Raw genomic sequence first — 26,106 nt, 5'->3', positions numbered from 1 at the left:
TTGTTTTATAGCATTAAATTATGTAATATTCTTTATAATCTGGATTTGGATGCTTAATTCCATATCTCCTTAACCATTTCCTAATATTCAAATCACCAATCAATTCAAAGCTTTTGGGTTAATATATTATATGTTAATCATTTAATGTAATATATGGTTAATATCAAATTTATGGTGAATTTAGTATATATCATTAGTGATGGATATTTTATGTTTGAATGAATTTCATATTTGAAAGATACATGTATATAGTATCAATAATATAAAATGACACACAATTCTATGCACCCAAAAAGTTCCTTTTTCATGTCTATAATTGGGTGCGTTGGATCCCTTCAAGTCTTCACACTTCCCCGTAACAAAAGGGGAGGATCGCTGTTGGTGTTACAAAATAACATTTCAAATTTTAAAAACGATATTGTTACTTTCAAGATTTATTCCTACATATGATTCAATAAAATAAAACGTAATTCGTAATTAAAATTTAAAAAAAAAAAATTTAATAATTTATAGAAAAAGGACCCAAAACATCTTTTTTTTTTTACATAGGAAGGGGTTAACTTTGTGATAAAGTGGCAATAATGGCACAAAAAAGAAAAGAAAGGATGGTGAAAGTTGAATATATGGTTTGGGTTTGCTTTTGAGTATGTGAATTTGGAAAACTCGTCGATTTGGCAATCACTTCTTGCTTTCTCACCCAATTCGAACATATTCCCTTGCCATCTCCTTTTGCATCTACACCTTTCTTCTATATAATATATTTATTTATATTTCTATAACTTTATAACTTTCGGCTTCTGCTTCTGGTTGATTTCTATGATTTTTATAGACGGAATATTATTCCAACGTAACAACACGAATTCTTTCAACATGTTTTGTTCTCACTCACATATATCTTATAAAAAAATTCTCAAGAGGTCACCCAAACATATAATTGTTTCAATCAAAACACGTTTAACTATTTAGTTCTTATGATTGAACCATCTCATTTTAATCATCTTAAAGTTGATAACTAAAAAAAAAAAGAAAATTTGAAAAAAAATAATTTGAGGGAGTAGAAAGGAAATTAAAAGTTTTTTTTTTTTTTAATTTTAAATATTTTATGAAGCAAATACATTCGAAAAATGACTTAGAGGAGCGTGGAAATGACGCGCTGTTGGGTTGCGTGTGGTGGTAGATGTTTTTGATGTTGGACAAATTAGTGGCCCTGTGGGACATAAGTAGTCAACCGATGGCCGACTGGCGACAAAAGTCCTCGTCAATTTGTGGGACCCACTTAATGTGGCCATTATGCCACTTGTCTTTCTAGACAGTTGTTATCAATTAAATATACTATACAAAACTAAATAACACAACTGAAAATTTGTACTTCCGTTTTAGATTTGATTTGGAACCATTTATATTATAGTTTCTATTTCACATTTTTTAGTTACAAACTTATTAACAAAAAAAAAAAAAAAAAACATTTTTATTCTTCCCTGTTTTTTTCTTTCATCTTCCTTGTAATTGTCTTCTTACTTTTTGTATACTATTGAGCTTCGATGGCCACCTGCTACTAAGATTTTTCGTAGAAGAAGAGGTTGGAAGAGGTGGAGAACGACAATGTTCGTAAAAAAACTAAAAAGAGAGGAAGGAGTTTTGTTGAGTGAAGAGTAGGGGAATCTCTTTTATTTTTTGTTGGTTTTATTTGGATGAAGTTCACACATAGCTACAAGTCTCCCAATTCTTAAAGTTGGGAATGATAGCTCTTTTGGGTATGCTTTTTTGGAGGGATAAGTAAAGGTTGTTGTGTTATAACTTGTAGTGCCCCCAACTTTACTCACTTTAATGCTCAACTTTGCCTTCTTTCACTTATTTCACTTCTTTTTCTTTTCAGTTTGTTTCCTCCTCCCCTTTTCTCTTTTTACCTTGTCTCGCTAGGGTTCCGAGGGAAATTCTTTTCATTTTAATGCCCTTTTTTAATTTTTATTTTTATTATCAAATGAACCCATCTAACGAGTTCATTGACACGAGAGAGAATATGACTTAGGAATGTCGAGCATATTACAAAAGTCTTACCTCTCCATTTCAAAACTTTGAATATTTTTGGATATGCAATTGAGGAGGGAATGGAAGAATGGTTAAATCATGTCATTCTTAATTTAATCGTCCCGTCTACAACAATTTTTAATAAAACTCGGCTAAATTCAATTGAATTAATTCAACTTTATTAATTTCGTTAAAATTAAGATATTATGTTAATATATATTTTTATAATTATTATTGTTTATTTTAAATTATTGGGGTAAAGTGAAAAGCTTCAACAGAGAGAGCATAAAACAATGGTTTAAGCCACAAAGTAGAATGAAAGAAACAAAAACTAGCAAATTTTTTTAAAAAACTCATAAAAAGGGTTTATTTTATTATTCAATTAACCATAAGCCTAAACATCTTTTTTCTTTTCTGTTTAATCAGCCTCCCATTGTGAGGGCAATAAAGTTTCTCTCTGACCTCTCTTGCTTTCCACAGCTTGGCTTGGCTTCTCGGCTAACCTCTCGGCTTCGCTTCATACACGAACAAGCAAAACTAATAGGCCAAAGCCGAAACCGAACCAAGCCGAGAATAAAAAAAAGCAAACATGGAAGAAAAAAAAGCAAGATTAGGCTTCAAAGAGAAGCTTGTAAGAGATGAAAAAGAGAGGGGGGCAGTCCTCTGTCTAGTGTCGATCATGCCCCCATCTTTTTCCCATATTACTTGTTCCTCATGTATGTCATGCCATTTGCCAATTTCTCTTTTTTTTTTTTTTTTTTTTTCTTTTTTTCGATACTTTTTAATTACAAGAAAGAGACTCATGATTAGTAACCACTAAAATTTAGTGAGATTTTGGACTAAAATTTAAAGTTTAGATTCGGGTGAAGCTCTAGTATCGGATCATATTGGAATCGACTAGTATCAAAGTTGGATTATAAATTTTAGTCTAAATCTTGAAAATAGAATATTACAAAAATTATGATTAGATTAATTTTATTATAATATAGTTATTAATGTATTTATTACTCTAAACGAGTAATATGAACTTTTTATTAATACTTAAACAAATCATTTATATAATAATTAAATACATCTATAAAAAAAACTAAAATAGATCTTGATAGTCTGTGTTTTGTTTTTGTTTTTGTTTAAGTGCTTTATATATAGATCTTAAATTTGTTAATTTTATATCTAATAAATTTATATCGTAGAATAATTTGGATGATTTGAATTGAGTGTAAATATTAAAAGTTAAAATGAATACTCTCGTCAACTTTACTATAATTTAATAATTATGACATTTCTATTCTCTTTAAAAATTATAGATTCAATTTTTTAAAAAAGCAACTTTGAAAGTTTAAATAACTAATAGATACCCTGTTGAAAATTTATGGTCAAAAAACTTATAATTGAACTCAATGAAAAATATTTATATCTTTCTATTTAGAATAAATAAATAAAATTAAGTTTTACCATAAACTTCACATGTTTAAAATTTTCAAATAAAATTTTAAACACCAGCAAACATGACAATTTTTACCTTAAAATCAGTTTTTTTTTTTTTATTAATTAAAGTAAGATAATTAAATTTAATTAAATCTTCACAATTTGTGGGAAAGTAAAAATTGAACTGTTACTGAATTTAAAATGGAAAGTGAAAGGTAAGAATTAATTGGTATGGTAAAAAAAAAAAAAAAAAAAAAAAAAAAAAAAAAAAAAAAAGGGCGAGGGATTGGGAGTGGATAGTTGGGTAGTTCCATTTTCCGAAGAGGATCCTTTTATGTGGCCATCTCCTTTTGGCATTGGTTAAATAAAACACGCTAACTCACTCAATCATCATAAAAAGGCTTCTTTCATTACCTCCACAGCCCCACCCTTGTTGTTGTTGTTGTTCTTCTTCTTCTTCTCCTCTTCTCATCTTAGCTATGAGAGTTCCTGTTTCCAATCACCAATTGCCCTCTTCTTCTCCAAATCCTAAACTCAATTCCTCTCCCTCCGCCATCGCCATCGCTACCCCCACTCCCACCCCCACCTCCAACCCCAATATTACCAACCCCTGTTACGAACCCACCTCCGTCCTCGACCTCCGCCGCAGCCCCAGCCCTGTGGCGCCTGACCCACACACCCTCTCCTCCGCTCCACTCCTCCCCTCTGACGATCGTCCCAACGTCAACAACAACAACAACAACAACAACAACAACCCTTCTCTGGACTGGGATGAACAGGCCCTCCACAACCTCGACTGGGACTCCATCATGGGAGATTTGGGCTTACACGATGACTCCAACTCTGCTCCCAAAAACCCAAACCCAAACCCCAATCCCAATCCCAATCCCAATCCCAATCCCAATCCCAACAACAATAATCATGTTCCTCAATTCCCTGATTTCCTCCACTCCCACCCCTTCGATCATCAAACCCATCTGGTTTCCCCTGATTTCTTCCTCTCTGAACCCCCCTATTCCAACCACACCCCCACCTTCAATTCCTTCGATTTGGCCGCTCCCAATTCCAACAACTTCTCCTGCGAATTCCTTGAAGACATAGTCCGCACCGCTGATTGTTTCGATTCCAATGACTTCCAACTCGCCCAAGTCATATTGGAGCGCCTCAATCAACGCCTTCAATCCTCCACCGGAAAGCCCCTTCAGCGGGCCGCCTTCTTCTTCAAAGAGGCTCTTCAATCTCTCCTCTCCGCCTCCAACCGCCACAATCGCCTCTCCTCCTGGCCCGAAATTGTTCATACAATCAGGGCTTACAAGGTCTTCTCTGCAATTTCTCCAATTCCCATGTTCTCCCACTTCACTACCAATCAGGCGCTTCTTGAAGCTCTTAACGGTTCGTCTTTCATTCATATTGTTGATTTTGATATTGGGTTTGGAGGGCAGTACGCGTCTTTCATGAAGGAGATTGCAGAGAAGGCAGAGTCCAGGAAGATGATTCCGCCGGTGCTTCGGATAACGGCGGTGGTGCCGGAGGAATTTGCGATTGAGAGTAGGTTGATTAGGGAGAATCTGTGTCAGTTCGCTCAGGATCTGAAGATTCGGTTTCATATAGATCTGGTGCCGCTTCGGACCTTCGAGACGTTGTCGTTCAAATCGGTCAAGTTCATGGAAGGGGAGAAGGCCGCGATTTTATTAACGCCCGCGATCTTCCGCCGTCTTGGGAGTATAAACAGTATAGGGTCTTTTCTCTCCGACGTGCGACGGGTGTCGCCCTGCGTCGTCGTGTTCGTTGACAGTGAAGGATGGTCGGACTCCGGCGCGGCGTCGTTCAAGAGGAATTTGGTAGATAGCCTGGAGTTCTACGCCATGATGCTAGAGTCGCTGGACGCAGCGGTGGCTGGCGGGGACTGGGTGCGGAGGATAGAGACGTTTGTGTTCCGGCCGAAGATATTGGCTGCGGTGGAAGGAGCAGGTAGAATGGCAGCGCCGCCGTGGAGGGAGGTATTCCACGGCGCCGGGATGAGGCCAGTGGCGCTGAGCCAGTTTGCAGATTTTCAGGCGGAGTGCTTACTTGGAAAAGTACAGGTTCAAGGGTTCCAAGTAGGAAAACGGCATGCTGAGCTGGTGCTGTGCTGGCACGAGAGGCCTCTGGTTGCCACGTCGGCGTGGAGGTGTTAAGAGCTTAATTACCCGAGATATTGAGGGTATCAAAATTGATTAATAATTATAATTTACGATAATTGGGATTAGGGGTTTGGGTTTAACTATAGGGACGTACATAAAATGGTATGTATCCCGCCCTTCTCCAATTAATATTAATATTAATATATATTCGGTTTTTCTTTCTGGATATTTTCCATACTAAAAAATTCACTTCTTCCATATATTTTCTTTTTAAATTAAAAATTGTTAGCTGCTTTGGTATTTTAATAATAATAATAATAATTGGACTCGGATCAGTTATTCTCTCTTTCTTTTTAAGATATTGTTTCTTCTTGGGCTTAGCTGTCGGCCCAGAATATGGCTACTAAGTTGTTTTGGACTCTTAATTTTCATTCATCTCCAATTTTTAAATTTTCATCCATAATCTTGTATCAAATTCACATATTTATAATTCTATCAATTACGACCCTCAATTTAAAAATTGTTCATACATCAATCATGGACTTCTTCAAAAATTTATATCCTCCTTTTAAAAAATTGTCTTTTGTTGAAAAAGAGAGTTTATAATTATAAGTTACACGTGTTTACTAACGTTTTTATAACCAAATTTGGTAAAGGATATAAATTCAAAGTTTTCATATCATTATTAGTTTAAGATTTTTTATTATATAACACCCAAAATTTAGGAGTTGAGACGAAAATGATTAGATATTTTGAAATTTAGAAATAAGTTATAGAAAATAGTTTTAAGTTTTGAAGAATGATTCTATTATACCACATTTATTTGATTGTATAAATAATTATGATGGATGACGTGATGACGTGAAAGGACGTAATGGAAAAGACAGGACACATAAAATATAAAATAGAGTCACCAACTATTTATTCCACTATGTTTGTGATTGAAGAGTGACGTTGTATACATATTCCATTATTTTTGTTGTGCATTATTATGCTCAACTTGTAGCATCTTTCACTAAAATATCACCATTTTCACCTCTTTTTCTTCTTCTTTTCGCTTTCATTCAGTTCTCCGTATTTACTTTTTTACCCCTACAAGACTCGCTTATTTTAGTTTAATCAATAAAATAGTGAAAGAGAGAAAATGAAAGGGAAAATTAGGATTTACACTAGATTCATAAATTTTATACAAAAAGAAAAAGAAAAAGAAAAAGAAAAAGAAAACATTAATAATAATAATAATAATAATACATTTATAAATTAAGATGGAATTATTAGTAAAACTAAAATATAATATCAAATATAGGGATTGGGCCATTCCATGCCATAAATGCAAGAGTTTTCAGGCATGTAATAGAACACATCTTCGAATGATGCTCCAAATTCCCCAAGGCCTGTAGGGTCGACGGCGTCCATTGACATCGATGGGCTTGGGCTGCTGCTGCTTAAAGGCCCATCGCCCCGTTCTCCCATTATCAACCTCTCCTTTTCTTTCTCCACTTCTGAAAGTTGTTCTTTCAGCTTCAGTATCTGTAAAATCATCACCAACAAATTAACCTTACTTTTTGCTTATCTTTGTTTACTAAAAGAAATGGTTAAATAGTTTTATTTTTCGGTATATTTAAATGGGTAAAAGTAATAAAATTGTTTAGTTAGTAGGGTAAAAGTTAATTATCTCCATGGGTGTTGTTGAGTCTTGATTGGTGCAATGTAGAAGTGAGGGGGACCAAAGTGGGCCGATGGCCCATAGAAACACGGACAACGTTGTACGAAACACTTTATAATTACTTTTATAAATTTAGTTTTTTTTTTTTTGTTTGTTTTTAAAAAAAGAGTTTTATTGTCCAATGAGATGGTTGTAGTAAGGCAATTGGGTTATGGAAAGTTTTATTATTTTCGTAAAAAAAAAAAAAAAAAAAACATATTTTGAAGAAGGTGGCGTGGGCTTCTTCGAGCCCAGAGCCCATGCACGTTGGTTCATAAATGGTGTCCCACCCTCTCTTTATCACCCAAAGTTACCAAGCTTTTTCTCCTCTAATAACACCTTTCGGTTGATGGAGATGTACTCAAATTCCTCTGTTTTTTTTTTTTTAATATAAAAATTAAGCCAACATAGATTTTACTCTATCCAGTTACAAAAATTGAAAAATAATAAATGTGTTATTAACTAACTTTAAAATTATAATATGTGTTTTTTTTTTTTAAAATAATTATTTATTATATTGAATTATAAAATAATAATAGAAAATGTTTGGTTGTGTCTGGAAAGACGAAAACCAGCAGGTGAGACAGAGAGAGAAAGGGTGAAAATGGACCTGAGTTTCAAGACGGCATTTTTCAACGACGACGGATTCATGAAGCTTCTTCAAGCTAGAATATTCCTCCTCAAGTTTCTTGTTCTTCCAGCGGGCACGGCGGTTTTGAAACCAGACGGCGACCTGGCGAGGATCGAGCCCTAACTCGGACGCGAGACGGTCCTTTCTTTCCGACTCCAACTTATGTTCACTCCCAAAATTAGTCTCCAAAAGATGAACCTGCGCGGCTGTGAGCTTCCTCTTCTTTGCCACCGCATCCGCTTCCGATCCTCTGTTCTTCTTACGACGTCGTCTCCGTTTTGCTTCACCCAAATTATTATCTGTAACCAAAACCAAACTTCCGTTACATTGAGAACATCAAAATTGAAGAAAAAGAAAATATAGAGTTTTGGGTAAAGTTAAAAGAAGAGGTAGAAACCTTGTTGTTGGGGAACCATTTGGATGTATAATGGAGTGTACAACTCACAGATTTGTACTGCTTCATGCTCTTCACTCTCTTGCTGGTTCATTTTCTCTCTCTCTCTCTCTCTCTCTCTCTCTCTCTCTCTCTCTCTCTCTCGCACGGTTTTTTTGGTATCAGATATTAGTTGTGTTTAAAAGTGGGAGATTGGCTGCCTTATTTATAACCCAAACTCATATCTCTTGCCTTTTCTAATCCCTTCAACCTCAATTTACCTAAATCTCCCTACCATCAATATCATATTACACTTCTGCCATTTTTTAATTACACTTTTTCTTCAACTTCTGGATAAACATATCCACAACACTAAAACCTCCCATTTTTTATATATCCACACATAAATACTACTTTTCAACCATTTTTATTTTTCTAAATCTTTCTATTCAAAATAATAATAAAACATCCTAATAAATTTTAAGTTTAGAATAATTTTTAGAAACTCAAAATTAAATAAATAAATAAATAAATAAATAGAATTTCTATCTTTAATCCCGTTTAATTAGTAGAACCGAGTTTTACCATTAAGTAGACATCTTTTACCCATGGATGAGAGAAGTGAGAGGGACGTGAATTTTTCAAAGGAAAAAAGTGGTGTTGTCCTTTGTTTACGTGGCAGGAGGGTGTTTCAGTCATTTTGTATCATAAGTCTTTTTTGGTTTTTTTTAAAAACTTTGGAAATGAAAGGCTCTAATGTACTCACGTCCATGTCTTTCGTCCTACGCCTGCCTCTCGTCCATTAAGAAATTAATAAAAAAAAAAGACAAAAATTGCTTTAATTTTGTCTTTCTTTTCCAACTTTCATAGTTTCGTTTCGTGGGATAAGAGGTGATGTACTATTCTTTTTCCTAATATAACCTTATACTCATAAAACAAGATAAAGATTCAAATTTATAACTAAAATGTTCCATAATCGCTAATCAATAGCATATATATCATACAAATTCTCCTACTAACAAATCATATCTCATTCAACTTTCACATCAAACTAAAATCTAAGCAATGTATACAAAAAGTTATTATCCACGCCACTAAATCATGTGAAGTCATTTTTGTTAGAGTAGACATTTGGAAACCATTATTTTTGTACGGTAAAATGACTTGATTGACTTGACTTAATATTGCATGTGGATAACTTTTCTTATGTTGGATGGATAATTCTAGTCTACTTGATATAACATATCTTCATCCATTCCTTTTAATACCAATAAAAAGAAGTTCACTTTTTAATACTTCTAAGTAATCATCGAAGTAATGGTAGCTAAAACATTCCACGTCTCCTAGATTTTAGACACATATTTGTTAAACATAAATAATAAAAGTATTTATAGTCGAGTTTGAATTAAATGGAAAAGAGAGTGAATATTGGGATTGGGGTAATTAGAAAAGAAAGGTGGGGGTATAGTGGTACAAAAGGCTGCCATGCCACCCACTAAAGTCCACCCACACACACAAAATTTGGCACTATAATATATTATGGAAATAAACAAATAAATAAAATAAAATAAAATAAAATAAAATAAAGAAGTGGGCTGGGATCCCAACACCTGAGACCGAGGGGATGTGAGAGGAAATTAAAAAAAAAAAAGAAAAAAAAAAAAGAAAGAGGCTCCAATGAAAATACAATAACATATTTGTACAGTTCCAAATGTACCCTCCTGATTTGGACCAACAAAACAGAGTCCCCCAACTTCCCAAATATTTTTCCTTCTTTTTTTTTTTTTTTTTTTTTTTTTTATTTTGCTGTCCAAATGGGTGGTATATTGTATTGTATTGGATTGCATTAGGTGTATAGCTATAGCCTTAAAACAGGGGAATTATAAGGCTATGTAAGGAGGGGTAATTGGGGAAGTTTTGGGGGATTTTAAGTTAACACCAACAACCACAACATAAACGCCAAAATGCACAGGCCATGCCATGCCATGCCATGCCGTGGGGTGGCTCGAGATGAGGCCTAAACACAACCTTCCACTGTTCTTCCTTTTGGGACATTTCAACAAACAGTTTGTGTGTGCCCTACATCTTTTACTTTTTTTTTTTTCTTTTCTTTATATGTGTTCTGCCTTGCGCCCACCATCCCAGTTTAGGTGTCTCACCAATATTTATGCTTCTTTTTTTTTTTTTATTTTATTTAAAACTTAATTTAACTGGAAAGTATTTAAGAACTCAAATTGTACACATTTGGATCGAATCCTATCCATTTATTTATTTATTTATTTATTTATTATTGAAAGAAGATAAAAGAATGAAAAAAGAGAGTTGTAGTACATGTAATTATGGGGGACAGATGGAGGTGGAAATGTATGGTCCTTCCATTCTCTTTTCTTCAAAATGTTACCTTGTAAAGCTGTAATATGGTACAGGGTTGAGCTAGCAAACCCCCTCTTCCTTTATTTTTTGAAAGGGGAAAAATGGATCCCCATTACACATATATGTGAAAGCTTTATACTTTTTGGGGCTCTGCCAAACCCATGCATTCATTCATAGTGCTTCTTCAAAGTTACTGAATTGGATGAATGGCGCTTGGAGTTGAGTTGGGCTTTTTTCAAAATGGGCATTAACAAAAAAATGGGACTCCCAATTTTGGGAGCTACCACCACGTGGCAATATTCATATTGACCAACTTTCATGGGAAGATTCATGGCATTGGACTAACCTTACCCCCCCCTACCTTTCTCAAAAAGCACTTCCACTTTCTTTCATTCATGTCTTTCAGGAATCACCTCAGTTTGTAAAAAAGTAAAAGTAAAAGTAAAAGTAAAAGTAAAAGGGGTTTATTTAAGCAACACCAAAATGAAATTGTTTTTGATTCTACGAACCCAAATTGGGATGGGATGCCTCAGATCACAAACTTTGATGAAAATGGGTATGAATGGGGTTATGGGATGTGGAGAGTTTGAAAGAAATTAAGGAGACTGATTGGATTAGTGTTGGCAGAAGGTGACAAAGCATTCAACAAATGGAGCCTTGAGAGAGAGAAAAAAAAAGCAGAGAAGACGAGAGGTGACTTGGATTAGAAAGCTTGTCTGATGAGAGAGAGGGAGATGAAAAGAAAAAGGGTGTGGGATGGAGACAGGTTCCACGTAGAGGGAAGTGCACATGGGAGCAACCCAAACCCAAAGGGTGTCTCACTGTCACAACTCCAACCATAATAATGTAGTCGTGTCACTCCCCTAATGCCCATGGATTCTTATGGACCACACCATTCCTTTCCCTTTCCTCTCCCCACTTCCCTTAAATTATAAGCTTCCTCTCTTTTAGATTATAAGCTTCCCTAAAAAAACATTTTCTCAATGCCTCAATTTGTCTCCACCATAACCAATGTCTAAAACCCCCCATCACCAATAACCCTTTTCCATTTATTTTATTCATCTACTGATTCAACATGCACGCGTAGACGGCATGTGTGATCGAATAACCTTAAATTCCACAAAAGTGATGTTTTGTTGGCGAATACGAACCTCGCCTAAGGTCGATTGAAGCTACAAACCTATGTATGTCTCATGGAAAGGTTATGGATGTATATCATAATCATGTACCATGATTTAAAAATGTGGAATCTCATGCATGTTGTATATCACGAACACAAGATACTTCTCCAAGTGACAACCTCAAAAGTTCTAGCTTTAATTTGGATTGTTAAGTTGATGGAAGACGAGATATTTTTAGCACTTTGAATCCCATCCTTTTCACATCTCCAATCTATCTCAAAGTAAGAAAGTATGAAGGGCAGCCGCCATAAGTAGCTATTCCCACCACCTTTGTGTCCATAAGTTCACTGTCTCTACGCCACCTCTTCTTTTTATCACTTCAAATTCATAACTCACACTTACAACAAACCTTCTTATTACTCACTCTTGTTTATCCTTACACATACTTTTCTTAAAGTTTTGTTATTTTGGGCAGAAATTAGGTGAGTTGGGTTGACTTCTATTTAACTCTAGTTTAGTTAACAACGAAAGGAAACCATGGAAGATGGTTAACAAGGATAAGAGCAATGAGGTAGTAGCAGGGAAGGGAGAGAAAGAGAAAAAGGCATTGAATTAAGTTAATAATGGCATTATTAAAATGAATTAAAGAAAAGAAAAGGAAAAGGTGATTGGGCGCATGAATGAGAGATTCCCTGCGTTGGAAGCTTTTGTTTTAAAAATTGATTAAGAATTAGTTAAGAAAAAAGAGGAAATTAGGATGGTTAATTAAAGATTATAAAGTAATGGGTGTCATGTTTATACCGACAAAGGCAGGCATTGTTTCCCCATCTTCCAACTTCACAACTTGGGTTAAAGCTATTGGTTACAATTATGATTGATCATATCTTTTAATTACTTTAATTAACCTGAGATTCCCTTTGATTTCATGCACTCATTTCAATTAACCAAATCCCTTATTTTATACATTTATATATACATATTAAACTCTTTCCTTGGGCTTTGTTCTCTTTTTTTCCTTTTTTTAAATTAAAAAAAAAAAAGAAGGCTAATTATGTTTCAGAGTGTTCATAGTGGGGTTACTTTATCTAATGCCACCTTTTTTTTTTTTTTTTTTTTTTTTTTTAAGAATTATTTTCATTTGCGAACATAATAAATGATAAAAATAAAAATTATAATTTTCTTATAGTCATCATTTTTCTATGAAGTAATATATGGCAATGAAATTAAAATAGATACATGTATATATATAATATAATTTTAGGTTAATCTACAAACTAATTCAACCCATAAATTAGGGACATTTAATCAAATTGTCAATGCATGTGACTACTTTTTATTATTATTATTATTTAATTTCATTCTCACACTGATAACCAGAATATTTTTTATAATTAAACTTTAATACATGAAAAATATGATAAAAATAAACTCTTTTATTCTTTTTATAAAGTAGTATATAATTTATTAAAATTACAGATTTAGGTGATCGGCTGTAGATGTTTGCCAAAAGTTACTTTGCAAGTATCCAAATGATTAAGAAATTTGAGGTCGTATATTTATTTTATCCATAAATAAGTTAATTAAAAATGTATAGATTTAAAACAAAGAAATTAGTTAATGAAACAAGAAATATTAGGTACAATTATAGGTTCCAACCGACAAGAGGACCCAATAGTGTGTTGTGTGGGCTTGTGAGCAATAGTGGTTTATGTCTTGTGTACTGACAACTTGAAATTCCATTTTGATTCCCATCTCCAAACTTTTAAAACTTTTGAACTATACATAACATAGATAGAGACATTTTATGCTTTCAAATGGGAAAATGTGAACTTGTTGTGGTCGTTGTCGTCTTCGTCGTCATCATCTAGATTCCTATTTTATTTTTAACACAAACATCATACAAAAAGTTTCATTTTTTTTTTATTATAATAAATATGAGGTATGAAATTTTAAACGAGTTAATAATATTTATTTACAATGCACGTTGTTCCAATCTTGAGAGTGACAGTTGTGGTAAGCCAAGCACTAACGTTGGTACCTTGAAATTGCGTGCTGGAATAGAAGATAGACACGTTGGTACGTTTTGACCCATACAGTATGATAGTTCAATATAACTTTATTGGTAATTTTAAAAAATATTAGAATATATGAAATGGGTGGATTATGTAACAAGTAATTAATAAAAGCATAGATTAAGGAGTAATTTGCATTTAAATTTGGTATATATTTATCCTTTGTTTCTGAAAAATCGTGTATGTCTCAAAATCTTCCCACCCATAAGCTTGTTCCATTCAAATCCAAGGAGAAAACCAAGAAAAAGTTAATTTGTTTTTTAAAAAAGAAAAAAGGATAACATTTTGGGAATTATATTTAATTGTTTTAAGCCTTGAATTACGCCTTGATTTTTGATTTGGTGTTTAATCAAGGTGGGATTGTGACAATTTCCAGCTCTAACTCCAAGGACAAATGTACTATTAAGGCTCTATATTCAATACTTTTAATGCTTATTTTTTATTAAAATAATAATTATTAAGTGTATTACACTACATGCTGACGTATGGCATGATTTATAGGTCCAAATTCAATACATTATTTAATTCCAAAGTAGACCAAGATTATTTGATGACCACGTGACATGAGAAAGATAAAGATGACCAGTAAAAAATAAAATGAGGCCATTTATTTATTTATTTATTTTTCTTTGGGTCTTCTAGAACATGGAGGAGCCTTTTTTTAAAAGAAAAATAATAATAATATTGATAGAAAATGTGCGTGACAAATTTGATATTGGGCTGGACTAATATTAGAGAACATCATCTACAAATTATAGAATGGGCTAAGTCTAATGGGCCTAAGAATTGGACCAGATGCCCAACAGTGGGCTAACATTTAATGGTTCAATTTTAATGGGGGCCCAAATTGACGAAATAACCCCGATGAACTTGAGCTTCAAATGATCTGATAAACTAAGAACGCCCTCTTTCTCCAAATCCCACGACAACACTTCCAAAATTGAACTCCCCCTCCCTCCCCTCTAAAATGGGTACTCCTCGCAATCTTGCTCCCTTTCCCCTTTTTATGGCGGTTCTCCTTTCCGTACACTCTAAGACCCACTGGGAAGACACCCAAGTTCTGCAACAGCTGAAGAACGCTTTGGACCCTAGTTCCATCTCCTCTGCTTCCTGTGTACATTCTTGGGATTTTTCTGTTGATCCTTGTGATAATCTCTTCGGCCAGAAATTCACTTGCGGTTTCCGGTGCGATACCGTTGTTTCTGAAGCCAGCCGTGTGACCGAGCTCAACCTCGACCAGGCCGGTTACTCAGGCTCCATTTCCTCTGTTTTCTGGAACCTTCCTTATTTGGAAACTCTTGATTTGTCCAACAATTTCTTTTCGGGTCCCATTCCTGCCTCCTCCTTCTCCAATTTGACTCGGATGCGCTTACTGAGTCTCTCTGCTAACTCGTTTTCCGGCGAGGTTCCGACGTCAATCGGGTCACTCTCTGCTCTTGAGGAGCTGTATTTAAATGGGAATGGGTTTAATGGTTCTGTTCCGGCGAGTTTTGTGGGGCTTGTTAGTTTGAAGCGGTTGGAACTGCAGTCGAACGGGTTCACGGGTGCGTTTCCCGATTTGTTGGGTTTGAAGAATTTGTATTATTTAGATGGTAGTGATAATAGGTTTTCCGGCGAACTTCCGTCGGTTTTTCCGGCGTCGTTGGTTCAATTGTCCATGAGGAATAACAGCTTTGAAGGGGCGATTCCCGGTAGTGTTGGTAAATTGGTTAATCTTCAAGTTGTGGATCTGAGTCACAACCAATTAGGTGGCTCTGTTCCGGCGGCTCTGTTTGAACATCCTTCTTTGGAGCAACTTACGCTCTCTTTCAATCGATTCTCCGCCGTGGAAACCCCTGATTCCAGCGGCTCTCGGAGTGGGCTTATCGCCGTCGATTTGAGCGAAAACGAAATTACTGGGTTTCTACCGCCGTTCCTGGCGTTTATGCCGAAGCTCTCTGCTTTATCACTGGAGAACAACAACTTTACCGGAATGATTCCGGTTATCTACGCGTTGAAAACCGCCGCGCCAAATCCCGGCATCTCGCCGCTCGAGAGGCTGCTGTTGGGCGGAAACTACTTGTTCGGGCCAATCCCAGAGCCCTTGCGGCGGATGAAACCCGACTCCGCCACCGTCCGACTCGGCGGGAACTGTCTATTTCGCTGCCCAACATTCTTCTTCTTCTGTGAAGGCGGCGAACAAAAATCCACCGCCGCGTGCCGGAGCGCCGGCCCGATGATCCCATAAAATAATAAAAAAAGCTCTGTTTTTTGGGAAGGGAATAGAATTATGTTCATAATATGAGTAGTTGTTTTAGCTTAGCTTAGCAATGGCTTTTTGTTTCTTCCATTGATTAATCGGGAAATGATTTGAAGTTGGCATGACGACGAGGGTCTATCAAATAAGTGAATGGGGAATGGGATTTTGATCTTTTGATTTTTTTCTCTTGTTTGTTTCTGAGATTCTGACAGATGAGTTTTATAGGGCAGGTGGGATGGGCTCTGTCAAAATCACTGCCGTCCACGTGTTAACTCTCGCCAACGGATCTATTTTTCCTTAAATGGAAAGGAGTTTCCTCCAGCCTTCAGGGATTTTTATAACATATATAATAATATTTGGTGCAACAATTTTAAAACTTAAGTTGCAAATTTGATATAAAGTCTTGTAATTTTTTTTTCTTCCAAGTTTGAAATTTAATATGTCAAAGTTTATGCTGTTCATGCCCTTAATTAAATGTTAGGATAATGATCCATTGTTCACAAGAAAATCTTGAACATCGAAAGAATGTTTATTATCGACGGAGTGGTAATTGACATGTACTACATCCACATCTATTTCCATGTGAAAACAATAATACATGGAAATTCTCTGGAAGAAGCTTAAAGAAAGAAAGAAAGAAAAAATAGAAATAATGTCATGTTGTTGAAGGAATTCTAAGAAAAAAAATGGTCCTGATAAATCCCTATAAGAACTTTATGAGCATCACCTTATACTGTTCACATCAATATGCGGATCACAGCCAGACCCACAGCAGATATGGAAACAAGGGTACCGATGCAGTATTTTATTACATCGTATTTCGCAGCTTCCACTTGTGCCCTCAGAGCATGAATTTCCTGCAATTTTTTGAGCAAACAAGATTACAGAGTTTCTTAATAAACACAAATCATTCCAACTTCTCAAGCTTCACGTAGTTGGTCTTACCCGATCAAGTTTATTAGTTAGGTTGTTTGTTTCAGCATTCTGATTAGCTAGCTCATCCCGTATCCTCCTGCACTTGTGAACAACAAAAACGTGTAACTAAAATTGATTCCCTAACATACTCTCCTGCTTCTTCTTACACAAAAAGTTCACTTACCCTCTCTCAAGATTCAAATCCAATCGCTGTCCAGCTGTGACTTTGTCAATTTCATACCTGCACCATAATCAAAGGTCCTTCCCAAATGAGACCAATTCAAGAGCTAATGTCTAAAATATGAACTCAGTATACATTTCATCTAAACCGAGGTACGGTAAAACAAACCTCAACTCATTGCGCATCTTATCAATATCATTTCGGAGTTTTTCGGTCTCGTGTCCCAATAACGAAAAATGGTGCCCCTACATTACACGTGTTGATCCAATGGTCAGAGAACATAAACTAACAAACCAACTTTGTAAAGTATAAGATTTCCTTAACAAATAAAATTTTGAGACTTAAATATGTTTGATTCCAAAGAAACTCCATGTTAGAACTGTGGTTGACTTTCACTCTATTGGCCTCACCACTTGCCTCTATAAAATCATCACTCAGGTCCTTCCAGAAAGTCACGAAAAGGTCTTTCCTCTCACCATTAGGGTACCAAACAACATTTGCTGAGGGATGACAACCACAAATCCTTAATGCATCTCTCAGGCCGATGAACTTATTGACGAATGGCAAAGAAAGAAGAGGGTTTTGATAAGGTGGATTGGGATTTTCTTGATAATATCCTTGCTTCCAAAGGCTTTGGGCTTAAGTGGAGAATTTGGATTAGAGGGTGCATCTCCTCTACTAATTTCTCAATTCTCATCAATGGCCGTCCTCATGGTAAAATTCTAGCAACTTGGGGCCCTAAGACAAGGGGGTCCATTATCTCCCTTCCTTTTCATTATGATTATGGGCAACTTTAGCAGTTTGCTATTCGAACTCAAATGCGAGGGCCATATCAAAGGCCTTTGGGTTGCCCAAGGTAATTTAAGAATCAAACATATCTCATTTGTTCATGACACCATTCTATTTTCTGAGTCCGAAGATAAGATATCATTTCAATACCTCCTCAAGGGAGTTGGGGTTTTCAAACAGGCTTCCAGACACCACATTAATCTTCATAAATCAGAGATTATTGGTATTAATGTTGATCCCACAATTATTGAGGATGAAGATAAGAAGAATGGTTGTAAAATGGGTGAATGGTTGAATTCTTATATGGGGCTTCCTCTCCCTGGCGTTTCTAGAGTTAAAGCCTTTTGGCTTCAATCATAGAGAAAATAGAGAGAAGACTATCAACATGTATCACCAAGTTGGTAATGGAGCCTGATCCTTGGCTTCGCATTACCCCCACCTCTTCAGGCTTTTTCATTACAAAGAGGCCACCGTTAAAAGATGTTTGGAACACCACCAACAGACTTTGTGATCTTAGACTTGGGAGGAACTTGAAGGATGCAGAGGCTATAGAGTGGGCAGATCTTAGCCTTAACCTAGACCCGATTATACTCAACAACGAAGTTGTTCATCGACTCTAAAGTCAGATCTCTTAGAATCCTTCCAGTAACATATGGGAGCTCCATGTCCATGGTATACAAAAATATTACATTAACTAGCAGTGCAAACACCAAAATAGTTTGGAAAATCCAAGTGCAATAAGTATTATACTTTCAAGTTCAGTTATTCAACCTGTATAAAGTTCCCACCCCACCCATCTACATGCTATCCAAAATACCACATTTGGTCAAATTCCAGAAACTTGTAAGCTATTTGGCATCTCAAATAGAATGCCGCTAAGAATTGATCCCATAACCTAAAAAACATACAAGTACAAGGTTTGTCCAACCAACTCATGGTAGTTGGTAACATATTGCAAGAACAGGAAATTAGGAGTAGATCATCACGCCACTCTAGAATTTTTCTATTTTATTCAAGAACTGGAACAATATCATAAGATATGCAAGACAACAATGGAAACTAAATACTAGTACAATACATCAATAAGACATTTTCAATTCAAGGTTTTCCCCTTATTTTAACCTAACAAATTAAACAGTATTATAATAGATACTATCATCTAAGCAGACTAGGAAACTAAATAAGGATAGTATAACAGCAAGCCAATAACAAAGAACAATGCTAAAAGACTATAATCAATCAAAATACAGCGAGAATATGAAATTCAAATATCTCTTATATTATATTTAACAGCGAATCATGAAACCTATGTGTGTATAAGAAATACAGCAATTAAATAAGTAATACTAGTAAATACCTGTGAGCTTTGAACTTCAGATTTGAATTTCGACAAATTGGCCTCCTGGATCATTTCAATCTATAAACATAACATGACATCCAGTGAAAGGTTAGTAGGTTATAAACGAAACAAAAAAATGGTAAAATGATAAATGTTATAGATGCTCATTTCATCAAGAACCTCATCTTGTTGCCATCATTGTACAATGATAACATTAGCTGAATTCAAGACATGTAAACATTTGAGTATTTAGAAACTCACTTTCTGCATCTCCCCCTTTGAAACAAATGAATGAGATACATTTTCCAAGCTATCATTTAACACTTCGGTAATGGCATCTGTTATTGCTTCAGCTTGATTTGAGGGCACCCCTTGACCCTCCAATTTCCTAACCTGGAAGAAATGCATCATATCACTTTCCAACAACCCTTATGAGAACAACACAGAGATTCTCAAATTCTCACTCCATCTTAATTCGGATATCATATATCCTCATGGGGAATCATATGAAGAAAAATACAAGTGATTCCAAATCTTTTACAACGCAAGCAATTTATAAGAACCAAAACAAGAACAAAGAGAGCAAAATTACTAGGGCTAACGTGTCGACTAGAAATAAATGCTTTCCGTTGGATTTTGAAAGGTGAGAGATCTGCCTAAATTCACAGTGTCTGTACCGAGAAATCAAAGAGATGAATGCCGATAAATTATTTGCAGAATGGTCGGAGATTGCGCTTTCGAACGAAGACACCTTCGAAGCTCCCAAACTTCGAAAAGCTGAATTGGCTACCAATTGCCCCACTCGTTTACGAGCCGCACCAGCGGCCATTCGATTCTGTAGCAACATTGCGAACAATTTTAGCAAAACTCGATTGACGAAGCAATTCCGTCTTACTTTCAGAAATTTTGATTGAAAAAAAGATCAACATTCATTACACACAATCCCACCCCTCCATTTCGCGCGGAAGAAGATGCAAAAAACCAATAAAATTCAAAATACCCAGTAAAACTATCGTATAATCATCAACCCACATCAATTTCACGCCGAAATCAACTGCCCAGGAATTTTAAAATTAAAAAAAAAAAAAAAAAAAAAAAAAAAAAAAAAAAAAGGAAGAAAGAATAGGCCATTTCTGAAGAAACGTAGCCATTAAACCGACCTGTGTAAGATGGAAGATCGACACAAGAAGCAAGGTCTTCAAAGTTGAAAACGAATTAACAAAAATTTGGGAGCGAGAAAGACCTTTTTGTATTGAAGGGAACCGATGCACATGAAAATAAAGATGATCCCAGCCACCAGTAGTCAAAGACGAGCAACAGCGTGGAAGTTTCCCGGTTTCTTCGCGAGCAAACAAAGAACTATGAGGGTCCGCTCAAAATCCTTGGAATTGGAAGCAAAAAAACGCCTCAAATTTCTGAAGCTTCCTTCTCCCGATGAACTAAAAACACGGACGGTTCAAAGAATCAAAGTTTCTTCTCACCTATGGCATGGAAAATTGAATTTCTTTTCTTTTTTGATTTGTTGATTTTATTACAAAAGAAAAAAAAAAATCTTAATTTTGATTCGTCGTGTTTAGTCATATTAATTCGTTTCTTTTTTTTTTTTTTTTTTTTTTTTTTTTTTTTGTCTGAAAATTAAATTTAAGAGATTTTGGGATAGCGATTGGATTAGGATAGATTGAACATCTTAATCCGGATCTGCGTGTTAGAATGTGTGTTAGGAGCATTTACTTTTAAAAGGAGATTCACAAATTATATTCTCTATTAACATTCAAACATCAAAAAGCATGCAGACTTTTTAAAGCTTTTTTTAATTCTCAATTCTTAACTTTTTTTTTTTTTTTTTAATGAAATAAATTTAATAATATACCTCATTAAGATAATTATATAAAGATATAAAGTGATAGGATGACATCTATGTTTATACAATACTTTTTAAGTTGAAGTCGTCAAAAGTAAAATAACTGTAGATATCATGTTGTAATAACAAGTATTATCGAAACTATGTCTTAAACCTAGTGCATCAATCGTTAGGTACGTGTAGTCATATAAGAAAACAATGGTGATGGTTGAATTCAAAATCAGGCCTATATATACTTGGTTAGATGATTGTTTGATGTTTGTCAGGCCATGAGTTTTTTTGAAACAAAATCGTGAATTTGATGGGTGAGAATTTTTTTTTTGCCCCGAATATATTTTATGTGCCATCATGTATAAAACTAATGATTTCTATTTGTAAGCCCTCATGCATGTGTGCGACTCATTACCGTCATAAACTATCTATTAGTTCTATGCTCTTTTGGGGTTTCTACAAGCATGAAAAGTGATGCATGTAGGGTTAGTATATATGAAAGTTATATGACTACGTGTACAACGAGGCCAAAGAAGTTTGAAAGTGATACTTGCTTAATAAGTTATTTGTGCACGAAAGTGATGCATATGAAACTATGTGAATGAAAGTAATGCACATCTGAAACATAATAAAAGAATTAGAATTCAAGGCCGAGTTGTAGGCCCACTATAGTCGTGATCGTCACCACTATAGTCGTGATCGTCATGTCTGCACGTGTATGTATTTTTTCGAGTCAAATAATAGTGTCACCCAAAATAAATATATAATAATAATAAATAAAACTAAAATTTAAAAAGATGAATAGGGAAATATGATAGAAAACAACTCCCATCAAAATCGAAAAAAATACAAGTGTGCGTAAGATCTCAAAAGGTGTAGTGGCCTCATAAACAAACCAGATCGATGATTCCATATATTAGTTTCGGGAGATGCAACACTAAGCTTAAATTCAATAGATATGTATGTGTGTGTGTGATTAGTAAAATTATTTTTGATTCCAGTGCAACTAAACAAATTTTGTTATTAAAAAGACACTCTTATCCTAGAAATAAAATGCATTAGACGGAATTAAAGTGAAGTAGATTTAAACATTATAGAAATTGTTCAAATTAATCCTTCAATTTCCCATCCTGCATACAAAAAATGCAGCAATAAACATTTTAGTATCCAGAAAGTTGGAGTTCGACAGTTCTAACCAGTGTTCGCAAAGTTGAAGGGTTTCTAACATCCATTAATACATAATTACCTGAGAATCTAAAACCTGCGTAAAACGAGCGTGGACTGGAACGTCAGATGTTCAAACTCCACCTGACCATATTGTCAAACGAGAGAATAATTTTCAATTAAGGTCTGAACAAACCAATATGCAAAGATCAAATCAGAACCAACCAATATGCAAAGATCAAAACAAGGGTCCAGATAAATCCCCTGAAGATGTGAAGTCTCTAAAACAATCAGGTATTATTGATATGCATATTATTCCACAGGACCTCTAATTGGGCAGGTTTCGAGTTAAAATTACAACAATGTTAACAAGCAGACTTTCCGGATTCGAACAATGAATGTAAAACCAAATGTGGAAGTGTATTGCAATGGAACTATCAACTACAGAGGCAAAAAAAGAAAACAAAGACAAAAACAAAAGCACGGAGCTCCTCTATTGCATATTACTATTTCCTCCGTAATATATATATCTACAGACTCCGCTGCCCTTTGGGTGGCGGTCCGAAAGTACACCATCTGAATGGTGGCTGTCTGTTCAGGGAGATGTACAACTACACTGAATTTTGATGTCTCGAACTAGACGATGTGTTAAAACAATAGCTCATTTGGCCACTCCAGGATCGGTTGCAGAAATGTCTGTTGTGCTTTTTTGACTTGTAATCCTTTCTAAAGCCATTTTGCAGTGCTGATCTTATTCCCACAGTATTCCTGTATTAGCCTAAGTTATGGGGAAATTCCCGTCAGTTTTGTTTGTCAGAAAGAGTTTCAGATTGGTACGGTGATATTTTACAAGGATTCTGATCCCCCAACTTGAGTACCAGTAAAAGAATCGTCATGGTTTCTGCAGTTCAAGGTTGCTCATCTTTCACTCTAATGTGAAATGGAAACTGCAAATTGGTCGTGGAGCTTAATGCATCTACCTTCATCTCAGCAGCTGGACTGAATGCATCCACAGAGAAAAAACAATCACTTCTAGAACCCCGAGTTAATTCCTCGCTACAATTCACCATTGATGCTGTGGAAGCCAAACCACTCAAGCATTCCATTGCTTCGACTTCTGCTAACAAGTCTGAGACAGATTCATCAACCAAGGAATTAAAGTCATTGGGCTCATCAACAATTGCCTCCCAGTTTATCGTAGCCACGGTCGTATCATGATCATCCATTACATCAGATGATTTCAGACCAGATGCAGTTATGAGACTGGAGTTCAAGTCCTCAATAGGTCTACCTGGTGCAGCCGAATACCCACCCCATCCACCTGCTAGATGACTAGGAAGTTGTCGTCCACCCAGAAAACTTGAGGCACTACACCAGCTAGGGCCAGAATCCTGGACAAGAACACTTGAAGATACAGATTGTTTAATATCATCTCCACTCGTTGGTTTCAGGGTGGAATTTGGAATAACAGGTAAAATTTCTCGGATTTTCTCTGATGGCTTGAGTGAATTCATCAAAGATAGACCACTACAATTAGAGTTCCATTCACGAGAGGAAGCATCAGCAGGTGGAGCGATCCAGTTTTGTCCAGAAGATTGACTAGAACAATCCTCACTACTAGACTGTTTCTTGCGACTAGGTTGACTATGAACCCCTCCCAAAGTAATTGTCTGTGAATTCTGATCCTCACTATTGGGACTGTGGTTTTCCTTGACCTGATGGACTTCTGCCACTGGTGGTTGTAAGGATAATGTAGCCGATGAAAGTAAATTCATAAGGGAAGGATAGGACCACGAATTATTGTTCTTCAATGGGTCGTGTGCTACCTCAAGGTTCCCAGCCAAAGACTGATTAGAGTTGACAGTATCTGCAGGTGCACACAAATCTTTAGAAGGTGAACTTGAACCAGTGCTCATCATGGGCTCATTTTCAGCATCACATACTGTAAGATGATCTTTCTGCTCAGAGTTACTATTCCTGATAAAACCCATGTCAAACTGAACAGATTTCATACCAGAATTTGTACCTCCATTCCTTTGGCCACTATGATGATTATCAGAACCGCCCAAAGTAGGTCCATTTCCTCTCCCTAGACTCAGAAGACTGTTGTGCCATGTAGAAGATGATTTGTTGTAACGTCCATTCAATGCGTTAGTTAACAGTACAGAGTCCTTATGCGATTCAGTTGTCCTCCATACTCTAAGATCAGGAGTGAGGTGTCCACTATTACTCCAATGACGTAAATGCGTCATAGAAAATGGACCCTGAATTTTTCCAGTCGGGTCCTGGTATTGCCATATCCTTTCCACTTCTGCATCATTAGAAAAACTTCCTATCCCAATAGAAAGTGGTGGAACTGAGGCTTCAGGTAACACCACTTGGCAATGCCCATCAGAGGTCAAAGGAGAGGAAGTTTTAGCTTGGTTAGTTACATTCCAATTATGTGGTAAAAGACCTCTTCCTGCCCATGTTGTTTCACAAGTCCTGTCACTGGGCAAGCAGTTGCCTTCTTTATTTACATTAGCTGGTAAGCTAATATTCCTACTTTGCTCTGAAGTACTAGTTGAATTTTTCTGTACATCACTTCCACTAACATTTGAATTGGTTACTCTTCGTGGTGAGGTAAGCTCCCCCTCTCTTTCATCAAGGTCACAATTTCTAGATCTCTTGAGACTCCCTGCAAACACACGGATAAATTTACAGAATACTTCCTTGAGGAAAAACTTAAAAATAATTCCATAATAACATAAGATAGTTGACAGACCTTGTCTTTTCTTGTTTGATTCGTCCTTATCTTCTTCAACCTCATCATAACTTGGATGCATAGTTGGATCTGAACGTACTTCAGGAATTTTTAGAAGTCTATGCTGATGTTCTTCCGGTGACTTGAGACGATGTAACCTCTCCGCAAAATCTCTTAATGTATTGCAGAGTCAAGGAATACCACAAAAGATCAAGCACTTCAAAATATAAACAGACTAGAAACTAAAAATCTTCTACACATAAAGTCAAACCAAAGGACATGTGCATAACATGGAGAAAATCCAACTTCACACACCTAAGGATCTTGCAGCGCTCGTGTATGGGTGTAGAGAAAACACCATATTATCAATGCACTGCTGTCTGGTGTGGTTAACAAAACCAGGTGTCCAGATAACTTGTTATTTGAAAAGGTCTCGTAGAACTTAAATTTAAAATAAAGGCATAAAAGTAAAATTAAAAAGATCCTCCAGCTTGCATCGCTATTCAATACAGAACTTCCATAGGATAGTCAATAATCAACCACTCAATATTCATGTAACAAAATAAATGCAAAGGGAGGAAATGAAAGAAGATATCATGTTGAAATAGAAGTAGTCCTCAAATGCTATTCAGCAATATTGATAAGCATGACAGCATTAAAGCAATCTGAAAGAGTGAGTTCAGAACAATCTTTCATAAAAGGATATTCATCCATATTGCCCTTCTTACTAGCTTCATCGTGGAGGTGATCAAGTTGAGAGATCTCTTTTTTGAGCATCTGGACAAACATAAAACAGAAAGCCAAACCAAGCACATCAAATAACATACGATTATCAAATTATTATTTGCAACATTGTCTAGGCTAATAATCAACCATTTAGTGATGTCAACTCACAGCTACGCCTTAAAGAAAGAACGACACACACACACACACACACAAAAAAAAAAAAAAAAAAAAAAAACACTTTTTTTGGCAACATGAAAATTGTTAAATAAAAAGAAGAGTTCATCACCATATTAACTTCTCTAAA

The 26,106-nt window shown here is 35.7% G+C and overlaps 5 protein-coding genes across 6 annotated transcripts in view; 2 read left to right on the top strand and 3 right to left on the bottom strand.

Moving 5' to 3' along the window:
• Window positions 1-3,837: 3,837 nt before the first annotated feature.
• HAM4 (GRAS family transcription factor) lies at window positions 3,838-5,801 on the top strand. Its single transcript, XM_023698781.2, has one exon. The coding sequence runs from the start codon at window positions 3,936-3,938 to the stop codon at window positions 5,631-5,633; it is 1,698 nt and encodes a 565-aa protein (XP_023554549.2). The 5' UTR covers window positions 3,838-3,935; the 3' UTR covers window positions 5,634-5,801.
• A 981-nt stretch (window positions 5,802-6,782) lies between these two features.
• LOC111777336 (homeobox-leucine zipper protein ATHB-40) lies at window positions 6,783-8,472 on the bottom strand. Its single transcript, XM_023656882.2, has 3 exons — window positions 8,313-8,472; window positions 7,895-8,214; window positions 6,783-7,109 (listed from the first exon to the last, which is right to left on the bottom strand). Exons 1-3 carry the CDS (start codon window positions 8,401-8,403, stop codon window positions 6,876-6,878), a joined length of 645 nt encoding a protein of 214 aa, XP_023512650.2. The 5' UTR covers window positions 8,404-8,472; the 3' UTR covers window positions 6,783-6,875.
• A 6,013-nt stretch (window positions 8,473-14,485) lies between these two features.
• LOC111804153 (uncharacterized) lies at window positions 14,486-16,110 on the top strand. The gene has a single exon (XM_087116843.1). The coding sequence runs from the start codon at window positions 14,822-14,824 to the stop codon at window positions 16,079-16,081; it is 1,260 nt and encodes a 419-aa protein (XP_086972969.1). The 5' UTR covers window positions 14,486-14,821; the 3' UTR covers window positions 16,082-16,110.
• A 493-nt stretch (window positions 16,111-16,603) lies between these two features.
• LOC111787985 (protein FMP32, mitochondrial) lies at window positions 16,604-20,845 on the bottom strand. 2 transcript variants are annotated; one of them, XM_087116845.1, is made up of 8 exons: window positions 20,561-20,845; window positions 19,910-20,152; window positions 19,579-19,710; window positions 19,336-19,395; window positions 17,358-17,434; window positions 17,193-17,249; window positions 17,039-17,105; window positions 16,604-16,950 (listed from the first exon to the last, which is right to left on the bottom strand). In XM_087116845.1, exons 1-8 carry the CDS (start codon window positions 20,588-20,590, stop codon window positions 16,831-16,833), a joined length of 786 nt encoding a protein of 261 aa, XP_086972971.1. In that variant the 5' UTR covers window positions 20,591-20,845; the 3' UTR covers window positions 16,604-16,830. The 2 variants fall into 2 exon arrangements, with proteins under 2 accessions (XP_086972971.1, XP_023523878.2); XM_023668110.2 differs by having other exon boundaries at window positions 20,478-20,844.
• Window positions 20,846-22,606: 1,761 nt separating this feature from the next.
• Window positions 22,607-26,106, bottom strand: part of LOC111793670 (zinc finger CCCH domain-containing protein 44) — a 10,627-nt gene continuing 7,127 nt past the window's right edge. Inside the window, exons 8-10 of the mRNA XM_023675664.2 lie at window positions 25,783-25,853; window positions 25,098-25,255; window positions 22,607-25,010 (exon numbers count right to left, since the gene is read on the bottom strand). Of these exons, the coding sequence (XP_023531432.2) occupies window positions 23,242-25,010; window positions 25,098-25,255; window positions 25,783-25,853 (1,998 nt within the window). The 3' untranslated portion in view covers window positions 22,607-23,241. The remainder of the gene's footprint in view (window positions 25,011-25,097; window positions 25,256-25,782; window positions 25,854-26,106) is intronic.

Source organism: Cucurbita pepo, chromosome 1 (genome assembly GCF_057944985.1).
Source record: "Cucurbita pepo subsp. pepo isolate OVF chromosome 1, ASM5794498v1, whole genome shotgun sequence".
Taxonomy (NCBI): Eukaryota; Viridiplantae; Streptophyta; class Magnoliopsida; order Cucurbitales; family Cucurbitaceae; genus Cucurbita; species Cucurbita pepo.
The sequence above is the reverse complement of the archived record's forward strand: the minus strand, read 5'-3'. Positions and strand labels throughout refer to the sequence as shown.